Raw genomic sequence first — 26,006 nt, 5'->3', positions numbered from 1 at the left:
CACGAAACTGGTTTATATATGTGCATGTTTTCTATCTTCCATTTCCACAAAAATGTTCTGCCATTTTTATATGTTATAAATACGTATAAATATCAAGCAGTATTGTTGCAATTAGAAAGACTGTCTGAGGTTTTGGAAAAAATAAAAACAACTGCAGGGAATGGGTCTTGTCCCTTAACCTGAAGACTTGAGCTTAATCCCTGGGGGGTCTGTGGAAGCAGAGAATCAGGACTTTCATGTTGTAATCTGATTCCCCGCACTAGCTCCATAAAACATATACTGAGTCCATACACAATAAACAGATGCATGTTAAGAAAAAAAAATGAAGAAAACTACTAAACCTTCCTCAGAAAACAGTGAGCCAAAAGCAGTTAGAACTTGTGTAATCATTCAGTTCAGCTCCATTTTTAAAGGACATAAAAAGTACAGAATTACTGCAGTCTACTCCTATAGATAAATGTAACCAGGAGATATGATTCAAGTAGTGCAAATAAGTCTGTACCAGAAAAAAATTGAACATATCAAATATCTATTCATTATAGAAATGTTGGTACATCTTCAATATTAAAGATACAGGTTATAAAATATAGAGCCAGAAGTTGATTTCTAGAAAGTTATTTGTACTCCTGGGTGGGGGCTGAAAAAGGGTCCATGAAGTACACTAACGTTCCAGTGTACTTCCCATCAACTTCTAATGAAATGGAGGCATTTAAATGGTGAACTCTTTCTTCTCTGACTTGTGCTGTTTAAAAGATACACTGCTTTTCCCCTGGCTGTATGAAGATTTATCACGCTGGTTCCCTGTGCCAATGATCCCTGTCTTAACCTAACCCCAAAGCCAGATACCCAAAAACTTGGGTAGCAGTGAAATTACCTGAAGTCTTTTTCATTTCTCTGTGTGCAGGGACACCATCATTTCCTCCAAACGAGGGATGAAGACCGGATTCATGTTCACTAGCCCCATCAGTTTCTGCACTGGTGGTTATTTTTCCGTCATTACTATCATGTTCAAACCCAGATGTTTTGGCTCGTTTCTTTGTGGAACTGGCTTCATTACGGCTCTGTACAGATGCACTACAGCAGGGACTGCTGTCATGATTACCGTCATATCCGCTTCTAGATTCAATGTGTGGCTCCTCTCCTTGTTGGGCACTATTTATGGTGTTTATCTGTGTTTGTCCAATGCTGACATTGCCTTTCTTCTGAATTTTATGCTTCCTCTTGCCTAATGTTTTATCTTGGGAGACATCATTTGCATTAAGTTCTGGATACAATTTGCTCATGAGTTCATCAAATTCAGGATCTGGGTCTAGTGACCGTTTTGAAATTATCTTTGTCCGACAGATAGGACACTCTTTCTTACATCGTCTAAGGGATGTGATGATACACTCTTTACAAAACCGATGGAAACAGGTCTTGGAAATCATCGTGTTCCTACATACATCTAAGCAAATTGGACACATGAAATTATGGCAGCCATCAGTACTGGAAGCCACAGTTTCTACGTTTTTTCGAGTTGCCATCTGAGATGTTCCTGGTAATTCCTGTAAACTGTGTTCTGATGTTTCTCTCTTTAGCTGTGTTTCATTTGTCTGAACTTCCTGTGATATTGTTGTTTCTGACACTGACTGAAGCTCCACTGGTTTCTGAATGGGCTAGACTAGAGTTTTCATTATTCTTCTTGTCTCCTCAATCCAACACTGATGATCTGCCTACCAAACTATACTAGAATACTTTATGTATGTAAAAACCTAAAAGGAAAAAAAAAAGAACAACAACATTGCATGGGAAAAACAAATAATAAGGTTTTTAGGTAGAAACAGTGTACCTCAAAAGGTGTAGATTGTAAAACTAGATTCCCGGAAAAGATACATTTGAAGAAACATGTTAACCAAGAAACAGGAAAAAAGTTTTTTTTAAATGTAAACTTGACTAAATTTAAAAGAAATTTCCAACTACAGAAGAAAGGAAATTAAGACCTGGTAAGTAGGACAGGGAAAATACCACCCTGAGACAGGCAGCCATTTGCTGCTAAGAGGGAAAGAGAGGGTGAGAGTTAACCTCTTCCAGGATTGAACTCCCTAACCAGTTATCAAATACAAAGTGCTCAATCCTCAATCCATATGTAGAAAAGAAACAGAAAAAGAACGTACCAGAATTATTTGTATACTTATAAATTAGTGCGTCTACTCCTCAATTTAAGGCCTAATTGTTACAAGTTTATTATTTATTTATTTATTTATTTATTTATTTATTATTTTTTACTTCACTGATGTAGAATTTTGAATATCAATACACAATCAGTTTAACTTCTCTTTCTATCTAGCGCCCTGCACTCCACTGTGATGTGTGTGTGTGTGTGTGTGTGTGTGTGTGTGTGTGTGTGTGTAAAATGTAACCCAAAACCAAAAGGCTATCAAATAGAGATGAATTGGCCTGCTATAGAAAGTTTTGCAGGAAGAAAGGGGAGGGAGGAAAACTATGTCATTATATTTTAGTTTAAAATTCATCAAAGAAAAGAAAATAAAGCTAAAACTAAAATATAAATTTAAATATTATAAAGACAAAAATACATGGTTTAAATCCCTCAGTGTGGAAGTATGCTACATACATTCTCTCATTTACGGATCCTATATGTTTAATACATACATAAAGTAATTTGTACTTTGGTATGACAAGGCACTATGTTTCTTTGTCAGAGAGATGGAACGGAATGAGTAGGAGTGAGTAGAGGTAAAATGAGAATTTATCAGTGGTATATATACTAAAGAGTAAATGATATACATGATAATCTTTGTGAAGCCTATTAGATTACACACAGAATTTAGGCTAATAATAAAAGCATGAAGAATAACTGGAAAAGGCTATCTTAACATGACACTGTTATCTGTGGATGAGGAAATAGTAACATTCTACCTAAATAAAGTAGATACATTTTTGCATTTACTGTCAGACCATCTACTATGAGATTCTGTGACGACTGTTCCCATTTTTCACCACTCAATTTGTAAATATCTAATCATTTATAAGCTAGGCTGTGTCTCAAAGGAACATGTTTGTCCTAGCAGGCATGATTCCTTGGATTTTGTATCTAGCATCACACACACACAGAGAAACATCACTATGCAATAGGGCATATGAAGTCCTAAATAGCTACATTTCTTAACTGAAAATATTTGAGGAACAATGGTAAGTTAATTGCCATTTAGAAATAAATTATCTGTGAGAGTAGGAGAAGGAAGTACTAGAAGTGATTTATGTTTCTAAGAAAGTAATACGTGAAACATAATGAATATTTTCCATTCCGAAAGGACTGCCTCTGAATGCAATGTCATTATCAAAAGCCTTCCAATAAAGATAGATTATGCAACTCTGTGAAAACTTTCCATGATTGATCCAGTCTACTAAATATGATCAAAATATATCAAAGTATTTTAAGCAAGCCAATGGAAAAAGACAATATCTGAAAATATGATTGTTATGTATTTAACCTTATGTTTTCTGTTTGTATGATTTGTCATATGTGCTCAATGATAACTCACTGAAAGCTCAAATTTACCTTACAGGGCACCAACCAATATTACCTGAGATGACAACTTGAGAGAATCAGTTGCCTTGGCATGAAATGATCTGTGAAGCAAAACCAAAAATACGAATCTCACATTATTTCAAACTGAGAATGACTTTCCATTTAAGTTCAGTGTGCTCATCAAATAATTTCCAGTCCTTAAAAGCACAACCATTAGAAGACAGCTTGTGTATATGGGCGTATTCAGTCAATGAAACTAAGATCGTCCAAGTGACTTTCCAAGTTCATACTAAGATAGCACCACTGTGATATGGCTAGAAGAAGTAAAAAGGACTGTCTTTAATCAGCTCAAAACAAGCTGTGTTGATTTAATTTTTACAATTCATCAATATTGCCCTAAGATGATAATCTTCAAGGTGATTCAAACCTTCAAGGAGAAATTATTGTATACCATTGGGGAAGGTTCTAGGTAAAAGAAATTAACAGAGATTTATAGCTTGTTTAACAAGTTTCCCCAATTTTGTTTGGGTCCCTACAAATGTAGTATTCATCCCAAGTCAACCAGAATTAACTTTAAGAGAATGATGCCCCATTTGCCTTGAGGGGGGTTGAGTAGGCTTTTGGTTGCTTTGTTGGGGGATAAATATTTATTTTAATACGGACTTTTTTAGAAATTGTTATTGGTCTTATTTAGACAGAAAACAAGATTGGACTCAGGGATGCCTCTCCTTTCCTTTATCTTTCATTTTTAGTCTGGACGTAGGGGTTGAGAAGAAAGAATGAGGAATATAGAAATATATAAGGATGACAGGAAAACAAATAATTAGTGAATTTGTTCCTCAACTTAGTGCCTTAATTGTTACTAAGAAGGGTTTTTAAAAAATTCACTCGTATAGAATTTTGTATGTATATGCATATTAAGTTTAATTTTAGATACATTGGTATAGATTAAAATGTAAGATTATTCTTTACATACATTAGATATATTTCTACTCCGACATGCAGTATTGTAACCATCCAACTCAGTTATAATATACGGTTTACTTACAGTACTTTGAAAGTGCTATTTCAGGCTATTTAGAATAAGAAAGTTACACTAGTTAATTGTTCGTTGATCAAACCATTGTCATATCAACTACTAGTCTATTTTTATTACAGGAATATATGTACTATGTGTAAAGATAGATGGGATTCTATAGATAAATGAGGTAACACAATCAGACAAGGTCTTCAAAATCCTCAGAGACATACAGTATATGACATTTAAAGATGTTGTTATTACTTTAAAGATGCATTTACAATGAGACAGGTTAACTTCTGGCAAGACCCATCCTATATCTAAGAATACGATGAGCATCAAAGAACTTATTTATGGAGATGGCTTTGAAAGTGGCAAATCGGGCACTGGGAAAAATGTCCCCATTTCTACCACAGATAGAATTCTGCCTAAAAGTGGGGAAGCTTGAATGGAGGCAGAGAAAACGACCAAACTCTGCCAAGACAGGGTAAGCAGGTCCTCTATTGTTCCTGCCTCACAAGTATGTCTGTCAACTATATTAGGCCAGAAGTCTGAAGATGATGCTCCAATGTCATAGAGAATTTTGACTGGCTGTTCAGGCAGCAAGGAAACTGTCTATTTCATCTTCTCATTTGGAAAGCTGCCAGCACGTGCTTCCTGTATACTCAGGTAATACATTTTATTCCTTCTGAAATCTTTGAGGAGGTTCAAGACCAGAGAGTTTAGTTTTAAAATGTAGTTTGATTGTTTAGGGGTTAAAATATTTTCAGGTCTAGATAGATGTTTTAGGCAGATAGAAATGAGATATCATAGATATTGACTTGCATTCTGAATTTCAGACCCACCAAGAGAGGAAATACGTTTTAATCAAAGTTACCAAATACAAGTGGCAAGAACATTTTGAAGAAAGCATTGATATAATTCCCAATTGTTTTGCTGTTCTTCTTGCTGTATGTAGTTTGTTTTATATATTTTTAGTAATGTAATTGTATATGTAAAAAATTAAAAATTAAAAACAAAGAAAAAAATAATCCTGATGCAACAACATAAGTGTGGATGTTATAATAACAATTTTCCTTTTACACAGCTACAGTTTAAATAGCAATGTTAAAATATGAGTGAATGAGCTAGAGGACTAAGCATTGGTAGAGCTTTTCCTTTCCCAGATAAAAATCTGAAAACTTCTAGGAATATAAAGAAGAAGCACTATTTTCCTATAAATGTAGAAAAGTCATGCAATAATATCCTTTGTGTAAGCCTGTGAACCATGACTGAGACTTAAACAAAAAATAGTGTCTGCCACAGAGACCATAGTCAAGGTAGGGAAGCAAGTGTCCATTCCCTAGGAATGGGTTACAAGTAAATATACATATGCTTTGACTTTAGTCTTATGGTTTTCTATAAATTCATAATTGTAACTTTCTGCAACATAGCCATGGTAGAGAGGAAATTAATTCCCTCATGTAAGTTTTGCTTTCTTCTACTTGACCAAACTCTAAAAACAAGAAATTCATTTTCTTTGACCAATTCTGGTTTCCTGGTTTTTTTTTTTTTTTTTTTTTGGTTGTTGTTGTTGTTGTTGCTGTTGTTGTTGGTTTTTTGTTTATGTTTTTTTTAATACAAAGAAGCTGGAGTGGTAGGTTCACAGACTTGGTTGTCAAGTAGTAGGTATTAATAAAAGTAGAAATCGGTAGCTGGATAGCTGGTCATAATCTTTCTAATAAAGAGTCCAAGGGACAGACAAACAAAACAATCCTTCCTTGAACATTGTAGTGTTAGTTATAAATACATCCATGTATGTGAAATAAGTCTCTATATTTATATAAAGTACCAATCTATACATCACTATAAAAATTGAGGGTGCTGTCTTTGGGGTCTTAGTGTTTTTAAAAAAGTAATTTAAAAAAAAAGGCACAAAAAGCATAATACACACTCATTCTTATCACATTACATAAAATATATTGACAGTGCTATTAGCCTCTCTAGAGACAAATGTCTTTCCCTTGATGGTTTAGTCTATAACCTCAGCAATTGTATTTTCTGGGCCTTGACCTGTAGAATATCTATTCCTTGAAGGGGAAACCTGAGTCAGAACAGTGCAGTGTTCTGCATTTTGGAAGTCTGCTTTGAACCATATACTAGAGAATGGGGTGTAGAATAAGGCCTATTGAAAAATCTACATAGAGGCAATCCCAATACCAGGTATCAAACAGAAAATAGTTAAACAAGGAAATTGCAACTCTATCTGGATAGCTTTGCCTTTTGATGATACAAATGACCCCTTATGGTTAAACATCCTCGAGTTTGTAGTTAAGCTATTCCTACAATATCAGAAATGAAGGTATCAGGGCATTTTCGAATACATGTGTAATAACAATGGAAGGATCTAAAGTCACAAAATGTTCCCAGACACACTAGAATATCAAAAAGTGTGTTTTTGGCGATCACCTTTTGGGCATTACCAGAGGGACACTGAAAGACAAAGCATACCAATGACATCTAATCTATCATGATTTGGAAGGGCAAAGGGGTCATGGTACCTCATAAATACACCAACTATTTCACAAATATTGACGAAGCCTTTAACAACCACAGTGCATGTCCTGCTATGCTGCTAGTCACTCCTTTGTAGAGCTAATTTCATTCTCTCCTTGAATTTAACTATTTCTTTACCTTGCTAAGTAACCTCCTACTTAAACTAACTGTTGATTAAGTGCATCCCTTCCTGATGGCAAGAATTAAGTAGAAACTTACACCTAGTAATGTATTTTAGTGTTATAATCTGTTTAAGCAGGTATGAAGAAATTGCTGATAGCTGCATCTCTACAAATGAAAGATGACTTTTTCCAGATGATATGATAGTGTACATGAGCCACCCCCAAAAGTCCACCAGAGAACTCCTTCTGCTGATAAACACCTTTACAAAATTGGCTGCATAAAAAATTAACTCAAAAAAAGTCAGTCGCCTTGCTATATACAAATTACCATCATGCAGAGAAAGGAATTAGGAAAACCACACCCTTCACATTAGACACAAACAATATAAAATATCTAGGAATAACTCTAACCAAGCAAGTGAAGGACTTGTTTGGAAAAAAAAATCAAAACTCTGAAGAAAGAGATTGAAAATGACATGAGAAGATGGAATGATTTTCTTTGTTCGTGGATCAGGAGAATCAACATAGTAAAAATGACCATCTTACCGAAAGCAAATTACAGATCCAATGCAATCCCTATCAAAATACCTACAAAATATTTTGAAGATATTGAAAGATCAATTCTCAAATTCATATGGAGAAATGTAAAGCCCAGAATAGCAAAAACAATCCTATACAATAAAAGATCCCCTGGAGGAATCTCCATACCTGATCTCAAGCTGTACTATAGAGCAACAGTAATTAAAACAGCATGGTACTGGCACAGCAATAGGCTAGTTGATCAATGGAACTGAATCAAATACCCAGAAATGAATCCACACACATATGGTCACTTGATTTTTGACAAAGAAGCCAAACATATTCAATGGAAAAAAAATGATAGCATCTTCAAAAAATGGTGCTGCTCCAACTGGATGTCTACTTGTAAAAAAAAATGCATGTAGACCCATATTCGTCAACATGCAGAAAACTCAAGTCTAAGTGGATCAAAGACCTCAACATAAAGCCAGAGACACTAAATCAGTTAGAAGAAAAAGTGGGGAAGAGCCTGGAACACATTGGCACAGGAGGCAACTTCTTGAACAGAACTCCAACAGCCCATGCCTTATGGTCAACAATTAATAAATGGTACCTCATGAGGCTGAGAAGCTTCTGTAAGGCAGGAGACACTGTCAACAGAAGAAAGTGACAGGCTACAGAGTCAGCTACCCAGAAGCAGAAAGACTCAAATGGGATTAAAGTTGTGTGCCCCAATATCCAGCTTTAACGTTTACATTTTTGAAAAAGGAAAGATTTTATATTGTTAATGGAATGGCATACCTGAAAGCTCTAGGACAAAAGGAAGAAGAAATGACACTCAAAAAGAGTAAACAGCAAGAAATAATAAAACTCAGGGTGAAAAAATTAAAGCAAAAAATGACACAAAGGATCAATGTAATAAAGGGTTGCTTCTTTAAGAAAGCCAGTAAGTTTGATAAGCCCTTAGCCAAACTAATGAAAAGAAAGAGCTACAAGACACAAAATAGTAAAATAGGAGACAACAATGGGAGGATAATTAGAGGCACTGAGGAAGTCCAGAGAATCATAAGGGCGTACTTTGAAAATATATGTTCAACCTAATTGAAAAAACTATAAGATAATGGATCAAGTTCTTGGTATATCAAACCTGCCAAAGTTCAATCCAGATGAGAAAAGAAATTTAAAGAGACATGTAACCACAAGTGAAACAGAAGCAGTAATTAAAATTCTCCCAGCAATTAAAGACCCAGGGAAAGATGGATTCAACACAGGATTTTACCAAACTTTCAAAAATGAATTACTGCCCATATTCCTCAATTTATTCTACAGAGTTTTATTAGTTAGAAAAAGAATTGTTTTGATAATAAAAAACAATTAGGTTGATCAGTGGAATTGAAGACCTATACCTAATTCCATACACCAATGGATACCTGACTTTTGATGAAGCAGCCAGAAATACACTGGACAGAGAGCATTTTAAACAAATGGAGTTGCACAAATGAGATGTTCCCATGTGGGAAAATGCAAATATATCCAAACTTAATACCCTTCACAAAAATCAAGTACAAGTGCAACAAGTATTTCAAATAAGGCTAGATATATTGAATCTGATAAAAGAGACAGTGGAATATAGCCTTAAACTCATTTGCACATGGAAAAAACTTCTTGGACAGAATACTATTAGCACAGCCATTAAAAGCAACAATTAATAAATGGAATCTCATGAACCTGAGAACTTTCTGTGTGAAAAATAACATCTTTATTTTGATAAAGTGATAGCCTATATAATAGGAAAAGAATTTTTACCAGCTATACATTCATTACAGGGTACTATTTAAAGTATATGAAGAACTAAAAGAAGCGGGCATCAGGAAAACGAATAACTTAAAAATGGGGAACATATCTGAACAGGGATTTCTATAGAGAAAAAAACGCAATTGTCTGAGAAATACTTAAATAAATTTGCAACATCCTTAGCCATCAGAAATGCATATTTATAGTATAACAAGATAATGAAAGGATGTATATTAGGATGTGGGAGGAATTAGGGAGTTTCTGGGAAACAATATGTTGTATGGAAAAAAAATCTATTTTCAATAAAACCAAGTAACAAAATTTAAAACTATCCGAGGATAAGAAACTGGCAATACTAGTTGGTTATATCATATCCAATAAACAATATTAATAAGCTGATGATTCAGATTTTGTTCTGTCTCATATTATGAAAGGCATTGAAGTAGAAAGTAGTTGATAGAGAAAAATGATATGAATATAAAATTGAAGTATTTATTATAAAGAAGCATAAACATTTAGCCTGTAGTTTTGGGGAGACTCCTAACAGTGTCAGTGAGTGTGTGCCTCACTTTTAAGCCTTCCCTTGTGGCCCTTTTCTTTCTACTGGTATGTCTCATCCACCCTTCATATGAGGGTTGTGCCTAGTCTTATTGCATCTTGTCATACAGTGTTCAGTTGGTATCCCTGGGAGGCCAGCTACTGTCTGAAGGGAAATTCAGAGTAGTGGACCTGGGAGAGAGGGCAAGTGGCATAGGGTAGGGACTAGGAGGAATGCAGGGGGGAAAGGAAGGCAGCAGTCAGGATGTATTGTATGAGAAAAGAATACATTTTATAAAAGAAAAATAAGTTTAAAAGAATACCACTTGAATGAGTAAGAATTTTTATGTTGCTAAATAAAAGATTCCCTAAAATAAACTGACAAAGGTTTTGCAAAAGAAAACAAAAATGAGTGCAAAACCAGAAAAAGTATAAGTCTCTGAAAATTCCCAACAAACTGAAAATAAAACACAAGGATGGCTCATGTATGATGATTAAGTTTTAGAATATATGGAGTACAACTTTCTAATGCCAGAGAATGTGATAAATGCAATTAAAACTAAAATGGATAATTTCCTATACAAACATGGGTTAAAGATCTTTCTTGGTGTTTATCAGCTAAAGTTTCTATGCTTTTACACTTTCATTCACACACACACACACACACACACACACACACACACACACAACATATATGTATGTATATATATATATAACTGGTTTTATTTATAAATTATGCATAACAGAAAAGAAAAATAGACCGTGGATTTGCAAGTAACTAAGAGAAATATGGAAAGAGTTGGAGGGGGAAGGTTAGAGTGGTAAATGAGAAAATCAAAATTATCATCTACAATAAATGGTGTTGCAACTGGAAAAGAATGTAATTCTACTAATAACTTGTCAAATTTGTCAGCCTGACATGTTTAAAGCAGAGAATACCATGATTTTAGGTCCTAGAAAAAAGACACTCAGATGTTCATAAATAAAATGAATATAAAAATCCTACTATTGACTGATGATGACTTTTATCCTGACACCTTATCCAGAGATTCCTGTTATGTTAATTACCTATGAAGACAGGGATTCAGGAGACCAGTTTCAATCATTAATAACAAAAAATATTTTTAACATCTGGGAAACTCGAAAAATTACTGCATTTACTTATAATATAAACGACAATCATAAAAGAGTACACCAATTAAAGACTTAGACATTGTCTTCAAAAGGAACCCTGAGTGTCGAATATAGATAAGTAAATCTACAGACCCGTAATCTATGGTTTTTGATTTTTGATTTTTCCTAATGAAAGATGCCTTGAAAATAAATATGCTGACATTTCTCTCTCTTATTCCACATTTTTGGCTTTAAGTAAAAAATAATACAGCTCTGCTTAATATCTCTCTCCTATAATTACTGTAGAAAATACCCATCACAGTTGAATCTGACATGGTTATCCTCACACACTGTGAATCCTTTACCCACTCCAAGATATGGCTAGCATTTTCCTTTCCACTCTTTTCCCAGATGTGAGGAACTTTCCATATTTTATACCTCATGTCTTTTTTTCTTAAATTACTTTTATTCAATCAGAATTGATGTGAATGTAAGAACATTTGATCCCTCTTATCCTTTTAATTTATTTTCTTAATACTTATATCAACAGGATGCAATACTGATTCAGTTTTCCCAAAACAAATTCCAAGGCATTTTACATTAGGGAAAGGATTGAGAATACAAACCAGAATTGTTTTACTGAGATCTTGTCTCACTCAAGTCCATGATGTTTTCAAACCATACCATCTACTATTTATACCAAGCTGATCCATCACTTAAACCTTCATTATGCTACCAACACAGGTAGTAAGGATGTTGGGGCTATTAGTAGAAGATGCAAATCTCTTCATAATAATAGCTACTAGTGGAAGATGATATTTCCCCTTCTCATATACACTTAAAAGAAAATATATTTTGAGCAAGGAAAGACAGAGGTAGGAATAGAGTTAGATATAAAGTATACCCCCACAAAAACACCACCTGTAGTTTCCTTAGTAAACATGTGTCCTGATGGTTAGAATGCTCTTTTGTGTTTAAACAACTTTGATGATACAGAAAGGTTGTTTCTCTTAGATTATAAACTAAAGTGTCAGAACGCTTTCTCATATTATATGTTAATAAAGGGTTTACATCCCCACAATGTCCCTAGCTCCCTTTCAGTATTACTGACATTGAAGCTTCGATCCTGCCTATGTGTGGTTCTCTAGAAGATTATGAGGAGAAATATGATAGATGAGAGGTCTAATCCACTTTGATTTGTATGGGAAAATGTTACCCTTACCATGTAAATGTGTCCCCACCTGTGAGTGTTCATAGAAACATCTTTAAATATATACAACACATAATTTATCTGCTGTTACCACCTTTCAGAACTTGTGACATCGCTTAATGAATCTCTATTTAAACTATCTATATCTCTCAACTAAATTTGTTATACTGTGAGGAAAGGCATACTACCAGAATGTTGTGCCTACACAAGATTCAAAAAACAAACAAACAAACAAACAAAAAACCCAAAATGTTGAAAAAGATGAGATGAAATATTATGTTAGTCTACAGCTTACTCTTATAGCACTATAAACCTGGTCTCATGAAGCATACCAGAACTAATTTCAGGGAAATTCTGACTTCAAAATCACATCAAAATAAAGATGGACACGCATTACTTGGGCCAAGACGCACAGTAATATGGTTAGTTAAACTGAGCATAAAGTTCTTGTAACATGACATAATGAAATAATTTATGAGCCAGAACATACTGGCTGTGTATATACTAGAGATTTCTGAACCCAAGACCACTACAATGCCCATGGCATCATAAATTTCATTATCTACTAACTAAATAGACATTAGCATAATAACGTTAAATATCAAAACCCAGATAAAATTTACTAGAATTTTCTGAATTAAAGGGTAAGCTATTCTTTTAAAAATCAAGAGTATGTTAGAAAACATGTTACCTCTTGTGGCTGAAAATGCAGACTGGCTGTGAATACTGAGGTAGCAACAGGATGGTCACAAGATTTATGACCTCATAATGAAGAAGCCAGTCAAGATGGCTACATGTTTCTGCTGCCTGAGTGAGCCTATACCAGGCTGGGAAAACTTCAAAAGTGAGTGTGTCATAAAAGACAAATGTTAGAAAACTAAAAATTTTTGTGAAGAAGTGGAACCATTGCAGGTACTTTCAGAGCCTCCAAGAGTATATAGTGAACATTATCTAACAATAGGCACAGAAGCTTTGGCTTAATGATACAATATTTTCACATAGCAAGCTAGGTTTACTCTTATTCAAACAAAATGTTAGTTGACGTTAAATTATCTAAACACCTATTGTTATATCATTGTTGTATGAAAAGTCTTTGAAGAACTTTTAGGAAACTACAATTCATAGAAGTGATTTTTTGAGTTGGAGAGATCAGTTTGCCCTCTGTTTAACACACACCTTGTTGCAAAATAGTGAACATTTTTTAATCTCTAGGGACAAACTCAGCAACATGGGTATTGCAAATCTTGCACAAAACACAGTTGTTAAATAGTACCATGATTGTGTCACTCTGCCAGAAGTCATGATTTTTTTTTATTAACATCCCTACTTTCATGTAATAGTTTGCCTCATGATTTCTGACACCTTTATAATGAAGAAGTAGTTTTGAATTGTGTCACAGTTTTTGTAGCAAATCTTCATACAAGAATTCTAAGTAGGCAACGCTGACCCCTTTACCATTGAGCTCTCAATAAAGGGGCATGGTTTCTCATTTTCAAATCTCTTCCATGCTCCAGAATTTTTCTGTGTGTAAGGTACTAATAACTTTAGGAAAGATTTGTTTTAGTACAGTGTTCATATAGTTATGTATGTTCTTTAAAATATGGAGGACTTATTAATGTAAAATTGCCTATAGTTTCTTAAAGAATTCATAAGTTCAATGCCGTTCTAATAAGAATTCCAAGGACCTTCTTTAAAAACATCAAAAACAAAAGAAATTACTGTTATGAAGCTTAAAACACAGACAACAATAATGGCTTACCTGATTGTAAATTATTGCTACAGAAATATAACCAGCATGCTACTGCACAAAGAGAGACTTGTAGATCAGTAGATTAAAAGATACATATATAAGGCCACACAATTAAAAATTACTTAGTTTTAACCAAGATTGAAAAAATATCCTTTGGAAGAAATACAGCATCTTCAAAAAAAGATGACATTGGAGAAACATGGATTTCAAAGAAACTATATCCTGTTTCTCACAGTGTACAAGTTCAACTCCATACGGATGATGGATTTCAACGTTAGAACTAATATCATGAAAATACTGGAAAAAATTCATCAAGTAAGTGTCGAATTATAGGCAAAGGTAAGGATTATATGAATGTGACTTCTGTAGCACAAAAAACCAACAATCAACAAGTAGGATCTCACAGAACTAAAAATCTTCTGAATTACAAAAGAACTATGATAAGAATAAATATGTAGTCAAAAGGATGATAAAAAAAATACTAGGTTACATCCATCAAAGTATTGTAATCAGTTTGTGGACAAATGAATGGAACTAGAAATAATCGTACTGAGTGAGTTAACACAGAAGCTAAAAGACTCACATTGTATATACTCACTTATAATCAGGCACTAGCCCAAAAGGCATGTCCCATGAAAGTCTTCACTTACCAGAGATTGGGATAGATGTGAGGACATCCTACTGTGACTATAGGAAGGAGAAATATAGAAGATGGGGAAATAGAAGGATCCAGAGAGTCCTAGAAGTCTTCAAGAATATCGCAACAGATGGATTGGGGCCCAGGGGAGGTGCTAAAACTATTGCATTAACCTGGGACAATACAAGTAGTAAACATTGAGCCCCTACCCTGATCTATCCAATGGACACACATTCTCCACGGTTGTGTGGAGAGTAGGGACTGACTCAGACATGAATTATGTTGCCCCATATTTGATGACTTCCCCTTGATAGGGAGGCAGGGTGGCACTCAAAGAAAGAATAAGTAGGCTACAAAGATCAGACTTGATAGCCTATGAACATATAGTGGGGAGGAGGTGGCAGTGCATCATAGACCTAGGGGATGGGAACAGGCTGAAAGTGAGAGGGAGGGAGGAATGGCAGGATACCAGGTATAGGGTAACAATTGAATTATAATCTGAATAAAGTTATTCAATTATTTTTTCAAATTAAATTAAATAATAAAAAAGGATGAATCCAAGGTGAGATCATCAGACATGGTATTGATCACATACTGTGTCTGATCTGCAGAATAGCATTGACTGCACAGTCACCAAAGGACCATACTGAGAGCTCCAAAACACAGTGCTGGTGTTTCTTAGCACTCAGAGGAAGGATAACAGGCTACTAAGAAGAGACTTGATACCCTATGAGCATATACAGGGGAAGGAAGTCCCCCTCAGTCATTGACATAGGGGAGGGGAGTAAGGGGGAAATGGGAGGGAGGGAGGAATGGGAGGATACAAGGGAGGGGATAACCATTGAGATGTAATATGAATAAATTAATAAAATTAAAGAAAAGAAAGAAAAGGAAAAAAAAAGAAAGAAGGAAATCCTGTCAAGTGAATTTTCCATGCCCTCCCACTAAAGGACCATGGAACCATGGTCCTGTGAGCCCCCAGGTACCCAGGGCTGTCACTACTGCAGGAGCTGATGCTTTTCATGTTGCAGCCAGGCACAGTGCAGGCCAAGGAGATGGCATTCGGGGAAGGGGTTTTAATCAAGTCAAACCCAAGTGTCCACTGCACTGCCCACACAACAGGTCTCATAAACCTCCTCTCATGCCCCTGGACCATGCCATGTGGACATGGGAGCAGGCGAGCCTACCCTGCCATGATGACACATGTGCAGGAGAGCAGGCCATGAGAACACAAAAACAGGTAAGCTGGCCATGCCCTGATGACATGGTAGTGGGTGAGCAGACCATGCCCTGATGACACAGGAACAGGAGAGCTGGCCCTTCTCCAATTACACAGGAGCAGGAGAGCGGGCCCTGCTCTGAGGACAGGAGAGTGGGTGAACAAGGCCTCCCCTGATGACTTGAAGGCAGGGGAGTGGGCCCTGACCTTATGACATGGGAGTGAGTGAACGACCCTGCCATGATGACCTGGGATAGGGAGAGTTGGCTGTGCTCTGATCCAGAGCTCTGAGTAGAGCTCACCTAAACAGCTACCCCACGTATGACCAGATGGGACACATGAAGTGGCAGGACCTGCAGATTCAAAGATTAAGAATCTCCTTGACACATGGCTACAAATGGGATATCTGACAGCAGACCCAGTGAGGATCTGGTAACAATAGTGAGGGACTCAAACAAAATGTATGATTTGTAAGAATGAACATTTGAAAGTAAACATATGTGGACAAAAGGCTATACTTCTGTGACAAGATTATTTATTTGTCTGTTTGCTTTATTTTACTCGGGGGAGGAAGGGATTTTGGTGCATGACGTGTACATCATAGACATTCAATAATAGTAAAAAAAAAAACAAACAAACAAACAAAAAAGAACAGGAATTATGCTTGGAGGAACCAAAGATGGATAAGAGAAGCTGTGGTTAGGAACAGTTATTATATTTTGGGTTTCAAAAGAAGAATATCAGAATCTGGTCAGCATTTGGGAAGTCCACAGCTCCCCTAGGGCCTGGGAACTTCAACTTGGTTAAAGCCTGTGAAAAAAAAATGGATGTCATGTTGTTTAATTTTGTGTGGCAAATTGATACAAGCTAGAGTCATCAGGGAGAAGAACTTCAGTTGAGAAAATGCTTCCATGAGATGCACTTGTAAGGCATTTCTTCCATCAGTAATCAGTGGGCAGGGGGTGGGAAGCAGGCCTTTGTCAGTTGTGTGCCCTCCCGGCTGGAGGTACTGAGTTCTAAAATAAGGCAGGCTATATAAGCCATGGAAAGCAAGCCAGTTAACAGCACCCCTCCATGTCTTATGTATCAGCTCCTTCCTACAGGTACCAGCCCTTCAGCGTTCCTGTAGAGACGCGCCCCAGTGATAGACCATAATCTGGAAATGTAAACTGAATAAACCATTTTATAAAAAAATAAAAAATGAACAGTCCAGAAACTCACGCTGGAAAATTACTCTATCTTCAACAAATGAGACTGGCCCATCTGGATATCTGCTTGTAGAAGAATGAAAATAGATTTATGTTTATGACCCTGCACAGTACTCAAGTCTAAGTGGATCAAAGACCTCACCATAAAGCCAGACACGCTGAACATGAAATATAAGAAATGAGGCAAATAGCCTTTACTACATTTGCACAGGAGAAGGCTCTGTGAACAACAACAACGACAACAAAAAGCAAAACAAAAACAAAAAATCAATAGCACAGGCACTAAGATCAACAATTAATAAACAGGATACCATGAAACTGAGAAGCTTCTATAAAGCAAAGGACAACATCAATCAGACATGGAAGCAATATATTAAATGGGAAAAATTCAACACTTTCAGATAGGGGACTAATATCTAAAGTATATAAAGATCAAGAAACTAAAGATAAAAGTCCAATAATCTAACTTAGGGTGAGGTACAGGTCTAAACAGAAAATTCTCAGTAAAGATAATTCAAATGGCTGAGACAAAAAGAAAGAAATGTTCAACAATTTTATCCATGAAGAAATGCAAGTCAAAACTACTATGAAATTGTGTCTTATATCTGTCAGAATGGCTAAGATCAATAACACACTGACAGCTCATGCTGGAGAGGATGTGGAAGGGAAACTACTCTACTGCTGATGGAGGAGCAAACTTGTATAGCCACTATGGAAATCACCATGGTGGTTCCTCAGAAAATTGGTAATTAATCCATCTGAACCTGGCTGTACAACTCTTGGGCACATAACCCAATGGAACAAGTATACTGAAAGTATAGTTGCTCAAAAATGTTCATTGCAAGTTTATTAATAATAAGAAATTGGAAACAACCTAGATGCCCTTCAGCTGAAGAATGGATAAATAAACTGTGGTACATTGTACAACCGAGTATTACTGAGATGTTAAAAACAAAGTCTTCATGAAATTTGCATGTAAGGGATAGAGCTAGAAAAAAAATCATCCTGAGAGAGGAAACACAGACACAAAATGACAAATAAGTTATATATTCACTCATATGTGTACATTAGCTACTAAAATAATTGATAATCAAGCTACAATCCCAAGACCCAGAGAAAAGTAAAGAGGAGGGCAGTAGCGGGAAGCACTGGATCTCCCTGGGAATGAGGAAGAGAATAGATTCTGAGTATTGATTGGGGGTGGAAATGGAAGCAGGAGGGGTCAGGTGGAAGTATGGCATGATAAAGTGCACAGAGAGAAAGTTGGAGTTAGAGAGCACTGGGGTGGGGGGGGCATATAGGAAGCTTGTGAAGTCAAAACTTTCTAGAACCTACGAGGGTGACTCGAGTGAGGACTCCCAGTAAAAGGGGAACCCAGTTTGAGCTTGTCATCATTTGTAGCCAGGCAACACCTCCAGTGTAGCACTGGGTTACATTTTGTTGAGCTGTTGGCCAAGAGGGTCCTGTTGAGATATCTAAATCATCCAGGATAATGCTAGAAAAGATGGTAATTCTCTGACATTGGAGCTTTATTGGTGAGAACAACTTCTACTCAGCTCATTGAATATGGAGAGGTCAAGCTGGTGTGCGCTTGGAGCCTTCTCTGCTACATTCTAGGCTCTGTGATGCAAAAAGTTTATTCTATATGCCAAGGAAAGAGAAGCCTATACATTAACTCAGCCAGAAAACCCTATAGCTACAATCATCCCTTCCTAAAAGATGTAATCGGATTATGATGACACAAAACAATTCCAAATGGCCAACCAATGTTTGCTTTATCTTGAGTCCCAGCTCAAGAGAGGAAACCCAGGCCTTAAACTGCATGAATGACCAAAAACAGGAGACTGGATAGCCCAGAGACATAGGGTAGAAGTAAACATGATTGGCAAAAAAAAAAAAAAAAAAAAAAAAAAAAAATTAAATCAATGAAGTGATTCCTAATAATATTCTTCTATACTGATAAATAAGTGCCTTGTCCAGTAATCATCAGAGGGGCTTCCTCCAGGGTGGAATAAGATCAGGCGCAGAGACTCATAGCCAAACATTATGCAGAGAGTCAGAAACTCAATTGCAGGTCTCTATCAGGCCTCTCCCCTCATAGATCTGGGAACCCTGTGGAATACGGGGAGGAAAGACTGTAGGAGTCAGAGGGAATGGAAGATACCAGGATCAACTAAGCAGGGCTCACATGGGCACACAGAGACTAAAACAGCAAGCACATGGTTTGACTCCAGTTTCTCTGTGTTATATTATGGTTACTGTTTCTTTTTTGTCCTGTCTGGCTGTTGTCTCTTGAAGATCTGCTCTCTCATGAAGAGGAAATTGAGGGGTTGTCGACCTAGCAGAGATGGGATGGGGGAGCTTGAAGGAGTGGATGGAGGGGAAGACTTTTGATGATATATTGTTATAAGGGAATAATTTATTTTCAATTATTAAATAATTAGAGGATTAACATTCTGGGAAAAATAAAAGGAGGCGACCTCAGAAAACACAAACCAAACAACCATCTCACCAAGGAAGCATGGATTTATTTCATTTCAAGCATCTCATTGTTTGGCCCATGATAAGGAAGAAAGAATACTGGCTTTCTTTCTTTTGTGTGGATGTTGGTATAGGTTGCATCTGGTGGTAACTGCATGGTGGTAACTGTGAAGGAAAAAGGTAGAACATAGGTCAGGGAGGCATATAGTCTTTGTTATGCACCCCTAAAGCCCAATAGTAACCAATGTAGTTCCTGTTTCTTTACGGTTTCACAGCCATCCAAGACAAATTCCAGCTAAGAAAACTATTTTAACATGTGATTTTTCAAGAAGCAGTTCAAAATGAATAGTATACAGATAAGGAAGAGCGTGCTAAAAAATAGATTATTACAATTGACATGCAAAAGGTTATGAGAATGTAATAACGACATATGGTAAGACATTATAGTTCTGTGTATTGGAATGAAGGTGAAGGAAATATAGTATATTTCATTATATTCCAAGGAAATTTGGAAGTCATCAATAAATCAATCTTATAAAAGCTTAGAAAATATTTAAAGCTTCTCACCTAAAAATGGTAAATCATCACACAATTTCTGAGCTGACATCTAAATTCTTTTTCCCTTAAATTTGCCTGAAAAACAAAAGACAGTGATAGAGTCTTCAAATGGCAAGCCTCAGAATATGGGCAGGGGAGGTTTGTACTAGACAGGGACTATCCCGGCATATAAGATGAATTCTTTGTGTTATAGGCATAAATTTAAACAAATTTAAACAAAAAATGCAATCTGTTTATGTAGCATAAATTGCCTTTTGTTTAGAAAGGGAAATGTTAGAATTAGAACAATTAACCTTAATGCACGAAACTGGTTTATATATGTGCATGTTTTCTATCTTCCATTTCCACAAAAATGTTCTGCCATTTTTATATGTTATAAATACGTATAAATATCAAGCAGTATTGTTGCAATTAGAAAGACTGTCTGAGGTTTTGGAAAAAATAAAAACAACTGCAGGGAATGGGTCTTGTCCCTTAACCTGAAGACTTGAGCTTAATCCCTGGGGGGTCTGTGGAAGCAGAGAATCAGGACTTTCATGTTGTAATCTGATTCCCCGCACTAGCTCCATAAAACATATACTGAGTCCATACACAATAAACAGATGCATGTTAAGAAAAAAAAATGAAGAAAACTACTAAACCTTCCTCAGAAAACAGTGAGCCAAAAGCAGTTAGAACTTGTGTAATCATTCAGTTCAGCTCCATTTTTAAAGGACATAAAAAGTACAGAATTACTGCAGTCTACTCCTATAGATAAATGTAACCAGGAGATATGATTCAAGTAGTGCAAATAAGTCTGTACCAGAAAAAAATTGAACATATCAAATATCTATTCATTATAGAAATGTTGGTACATCTTCAATATTAAAGATACAGGTTATAAAATATAGAGCCAGAAGTTGATTTCTAGAAAGTTATTTGTACTCCTGGGTGGGGGCTGAAAAAGGGTCCATGAAGTACACTAACGTTCCAGTGTACTTCCCATCAACTTCTAATGAAATGGAGGCATTTAAATGGTGAACTCTTTCTTCTCTGACTTGTGCTGTTTAAAAGATACACTGCTTTTCCCCTGGCTGTATGAAGATTTATCACGCTGGTTCCCTGTGCCAATGATCCCTGTCTTAACCTAACCCCAAAGCCAGATACCCAAAAACTTGGGTAGCAGTGAAATTACCTGAAGTCTTTTTCAGTTCTCTGTGTGCAGGGACACCATCATTTCCTCCAAACGAGGGATGAAGACCGGATTCATGTTCACTAGCCCCATCAGTTTCTGCACTGGTGGTTATTTTTCCGTCATTACTATCATGTTCAAACCCAGATGTTTTGGCTCGTTTCTTTGTGGAACTGGCTTCATTACGGCTCTGTACAGATGCACTACAGCAGGGACTGCTGTCATGATTACCGTCATATCCGCTTCTAGATTCAATGTGTGGCTCCTCTCCTTGTTGGGCACTATTTATGGTGTTTATCTGTGTTTGTCCAATGCTGACATTGCCTTTCTTCTGAATTTTATGCTTCCTCTTGCCTAATGTTTTATCTTGGGAGACATCATTTGCATTAAGTTCTGGATACAATTTGCTCATGAGTTCATCAAATTCAGGATCTGGGTCTAGTGACCGTTTTGAAATTATCTTTGTCCGACAGATAGGACACTCTTTCTTACATCGTCTAAGGGATGTGATGATACACTCTTTACAAAACCGATGGAAACAGGTCTTGGAAATCATCGTGTTCCTACATACATCTAAGCAAATTGGACACATGAAATTATGGCAGCCATCAGTACTGGAAGCCACAGTTTCTACGTTTTTTCGAGTTGCCATCTGAGATGTTCCTGGTAATTCCTGTAAACTGTGTTCTGATGTTTCTCTCTTTAGCTGTGTTTCATTTGTCTGAACTTCCTGTGATATTGTTGTTTCTGACACTGACTGAAGCTCCACTGGTTTCTGAATGGGCTAGACTAGAGTTTTCATTATTCTTCTTGTCTCCTCAATCCAACACTGATGATCTGCCTACCAAACTATACTAGAATACTTTATGTATGTAAAAACCTAAAAGGAAAAAAAAAACAACAACAACATTGCATGGGAAAAACAAATAATAAGGTTTTTAGGTAGAAACAGTGTACCTCAAAAGGTGTAGATTGTAAAACTAGATTCCCGGAAAAGATACATTTGAAGAAACATGTTAACCAAGAAACAGGAAAAAAGTTTTTTTTAAATGTAAACTTGACTAAATTTAAAAGAAATTTCCAACTACAGAAGAAAGGAAATTAAGACCTGGTAAGTAGGACAGGGAAAATACCACCCTGAGACAGGCAGCCATTTGCTGCTAAGAGGGAAAGAGAGGGTGAGAGTTAACCTCTTCCAGGATTGAACTCCCTAACCAGTTATCAAATACAAAGTGCTCAATCCTCAATCCATATGTAGAAAAGAAACAGAAAAAGAACGTACCAGAATTATTTGTATACTTATAAATTAGTGCGTCTACTCCTCAATTTAAGGCCTAATTGTTACAAGTTTATTATTTATTTATTTATTTATTTATTTATTTATTATTTTTTACTTCACTGATGTAGAATTTTGAATATCAATACACAATCAGTTTAACTTCTCTTTCTATCTAGCGCCCTGCACTCCACTGTGATGTGTGTGTGTGTGTGTGTGTGTGTGTGTGTGTGTGTGTGTGTGTAAAATGTAACCCAAAACCAAAAGGCTATCAAATAGAGATGAATTGGCCTGCTATAGAAAGTTTTGCAGGAAGAAAGGGGAGGGAGGAAAACTATGTCATTATATTTTAGTTTAAAATTCATCAAAGAAAAGAAAATAAAGCTAAAACTAAAATATAAATTTAAATATTATAAAGACAAAAATACATGGTTTAAATCCCTCAGTGTGGAAGTATGCTACATACATTCTCTCATTTACGGATCCTATATGTTTAATACATACATAAAGTAATTTGTACTTTGGTATGACAAGGCACTATGTTTCTTTGTCAGAGAGATGGAACGGAATGAGTAGGAGTGAGTAGAGGTAAAATGAGAATTTATCAGTGGTATATATACTAAAGAGTAAATGATATACATGATAATCTTTGTGAAGCCTATTAGATTACACACAGAATTTAGGCTAATAATAAAAGCATGAAGAATAACTGGAAAAGGCTATCTTAACATGACACTGTTATCTGTGGATGAGGAAATAGTAACATTCTACCTAAATAAAGTAGATACATTTTTGCATTTACTGTCAGACCATCTACTATGAGATTCTGTGATGACTGTTCCCATTTTTCACCACTCAATTTGTAAATATCTAATCATTTATAAGCTAGGCTGTGTCTCAAAGGAACATGTTTGTCCTAGCAGGCATGATTCCTTGGATTTTGTATCTAGCATCACACACACACAGAGAAACATCACTATGCAATAGGGCATATGAAGTCCTAAATAGCTACATTTCTTAACTGAAAATATTTGAGGAACAATGGTAAGTTAATTGCCATTTAGAAATAAATTATCTGTGAGAGTAGGAGAAGGAAGTACTAGAAGTGATTTATGTTTCTAAGAAAGTAATACGTGAAACATAATGAATATTTTCCATTCCGAAAGGACTGCCTCTGAATGCAATGTCATTATCAAAAGCCTTCCAATAAAGATAGATTATGCAACTCTGTGAAAACTTTCCATGATTGATCCAGTCTACTAAATATGATCAAAATATATCAAAGTATTTTAAGCAAGCCAATGGAAAAAGACAATATCTGAAAATATGATTGTTATGTATTTAACCTTATGTTTTCTGTTTGTATGATTTGTCATATGTGCTCAATGATAACTCACTGAAAGCTCAAATTTACCTTACAGGGCACCAACCAATATTACCTGAGATGACAACTTGAGAGAATCAGTTGCCTTGGCATGAAATGATCTGTGAAGCAAAACCAAAAATACGAATCTCACATTATTTCAAACTGAGAATGACTTTCCATTTAAGTTCAGTGTGCTCATCAAATAATTTCCAGTCCTTAAAAGCACAACCATTAGAAGACAGCTTGTGTATATGGGCGTATTCAGTCAATGAAACTAAGATCGTCCAAGTGACTTTCCAAGTTCATACTAAGATAGCACCACTGTGATATGGCTAGAAGAAGTAAAAAGGACTGTCTTTAATCAGCTCAAAACAAGCTGTGTTGATTTAATTTTTACAATTCATCAATATTGCCCTAAGATGATAATCTTCAAGGTGATTCAAACCTTCAAGGAGAAATTATTGTATACCATTGGGGAAGGTTCTAGGTAAAAGAAATTAACAGAGATTTATAGCTTGTTTAACAAGTTTCCCCAATTTTGTTTGGGTCCCTACAAATGTAGTATTCATCCCAAGTCAACCAGAATTAACTTTAAGAGAATGATGCCCCATTTGCCTTGAGGGGGGTTGAGTAGGCTTTTGGTTGCTTTGTTGGGGGATAAATATTTATTTTAATACGGACTTTTTTAGAAATTGTTATTGGTCTTATTTAGACAGAAAACAAGATTGGACTCAGGGATGCCTCTCCTTTCCTTTATCTTTCATTTTTAGTCTGGACGTAGGGGTTGAGAAGAAAGAATGAGGAATATAGAAATATATAAGGATGACAGGAAAACAAATAATTAGTGAATTTGTTCCTCAACTTAGTGCCTTAATTGTTACTAAGAAGGGTTTTTAAAAAATTCACTCGTATAGAATTTTGTATGTATATGCATATTAAGTTTAATTTTAGATACATTGGTATAGATTAAAATGTAAGATTATTCTTTACATACATTAGATATATTTCTACTCCGACATGCAGTATTGTAACCATCCAACTCAGTTATAATATACGGTTTACTTACAGTACTTTGAAAGTGCTATTTCAGGCTATTTAGAATAAGAAAGTTACACTAGTTAATTGTTCGTTGATCAAACCATTGTCATATCAACTACTAGTCTATTTTTATTACAGGAATATATGTACTATGTGTAAAGATAGATGGGATTCTATAGATAAATGAGGTAACACAATCAGACAAGGTCTTCAAAATCCTCAGAGACATACAGTATATGACATTTAAAGATGTTGTTATTACTTTAAAGATGCATTTACAATGAGACAGGTTAACTTCTGGCAAGACCCATCCTATATCTAAGAATACGATGAGCATCAAAGAACTTATTTATGGAGATGGCTTTGAAAGTGGCAAATCGGGCACTGGGAAAAATGTCCCCATTTCTACCACAGATAGAATTCTGCCTAAAAGTGGGGAAGCTTGAATGGAGGCAGAGAAAACGACCAAACTCTGCCAAGACAGGGTAAGCAGGTCCTCTATTGTTCCTGCCTCACAAGTATGTCTGTCAACTATATTAGGCCAGAAGTCTGAAGATGATGCTCCAATGTCATAGAGAATTTTGACTGGCTGTTCAGGCAGCAAGGAAACTGTCTATTTCATCTTCTCATTTGGAAAGCTGCCAGCACGTGCTTCCTGTATACTCAGGTAATACATTTTATTCCTTCTGAAATCTTTGAGGAGGTTCAAGACCAGAGAGTTTAGTTTTAAAATGTAGTTTGATTGTTTAGGGGTTAAAATATTTTCAGGTCTAGATAGATGTTTTAGGCAGATAGAAATGAGATATCATAGATATTGACTTGCATTCTGAATTTCAGACCCACCAAGAGAGGAAATACGTTTTAATCAAAGTTACCAAATACAAGTGGCAAGAACATTTTGAAGAAAGCATTGATATAATTCCCA

General features: G+C 35.8%; 1 protein-coding gene and 1 long non-coding RNA gene across 3 annotated transcripts; one reads left to right on the top strand and one right to left on the bottom strand.

Annotated features, from left to right (window-relative positions):
• The first annotated feature begins 1,410 nt into the window (after positions 1-1,410).
• LOC311602452 lies at positions 1,411-26,006 on the top strand. 2 transcript variants are annotated; one of them, XR_014780757.1, is made up of 5 exons: positions 1,411-1,537; positions 3,567-5,216; positions 21,875-22,067; positions 24,099-25,748; positions 25,919-26,006. It is a non-coding gene; the product is annotated as an uncharacterized lncRNA (long non-coding RNA). The 2 variants fall into 2 exon arrangements; XR_014780758.1 differs by lacking the exon at positions 25,919-26,006 and having other exon boundaries at positions 24,099-24,477; positions 25,622-25,656.
• LOC311602451 (E3 ubiquitin-protein ligase RING2-like) lies at positions 19,121-21,957 on the bottom strand (the record flags this gene model as incomplete). The annotated part of the gene is made up of 3 exons (XM_084790561.1): positions 19,121-19,837; positions 20,240-20,305; positions 21,405-21,957. 2 exons carry the CDS (start codon positions 21,955-21,957, stop codon positions 20,280-20,282), a joined length of 579 nt encoding a protein of 192 aa, XP_084646687.1. The 3' UTR covers positions 19,121-19,837; positions 20,240-20,279.

This window comes from Acomys minous, assembly GCF_964271855.1.
Source record: "Acomys minous genome assembly, chromosome: 7".
Taxonomy (NCBI): domain Eukaryota; kingdom Metazoa; phylum Chordata; class Mammalia; order Rodentia; family Muridae; genus Acomys; species Acomys minous.
Note: the sequence above shows the minus strand (reverse complement) of the source record. Positions and strands in the feature narration are given on the sequence as shown.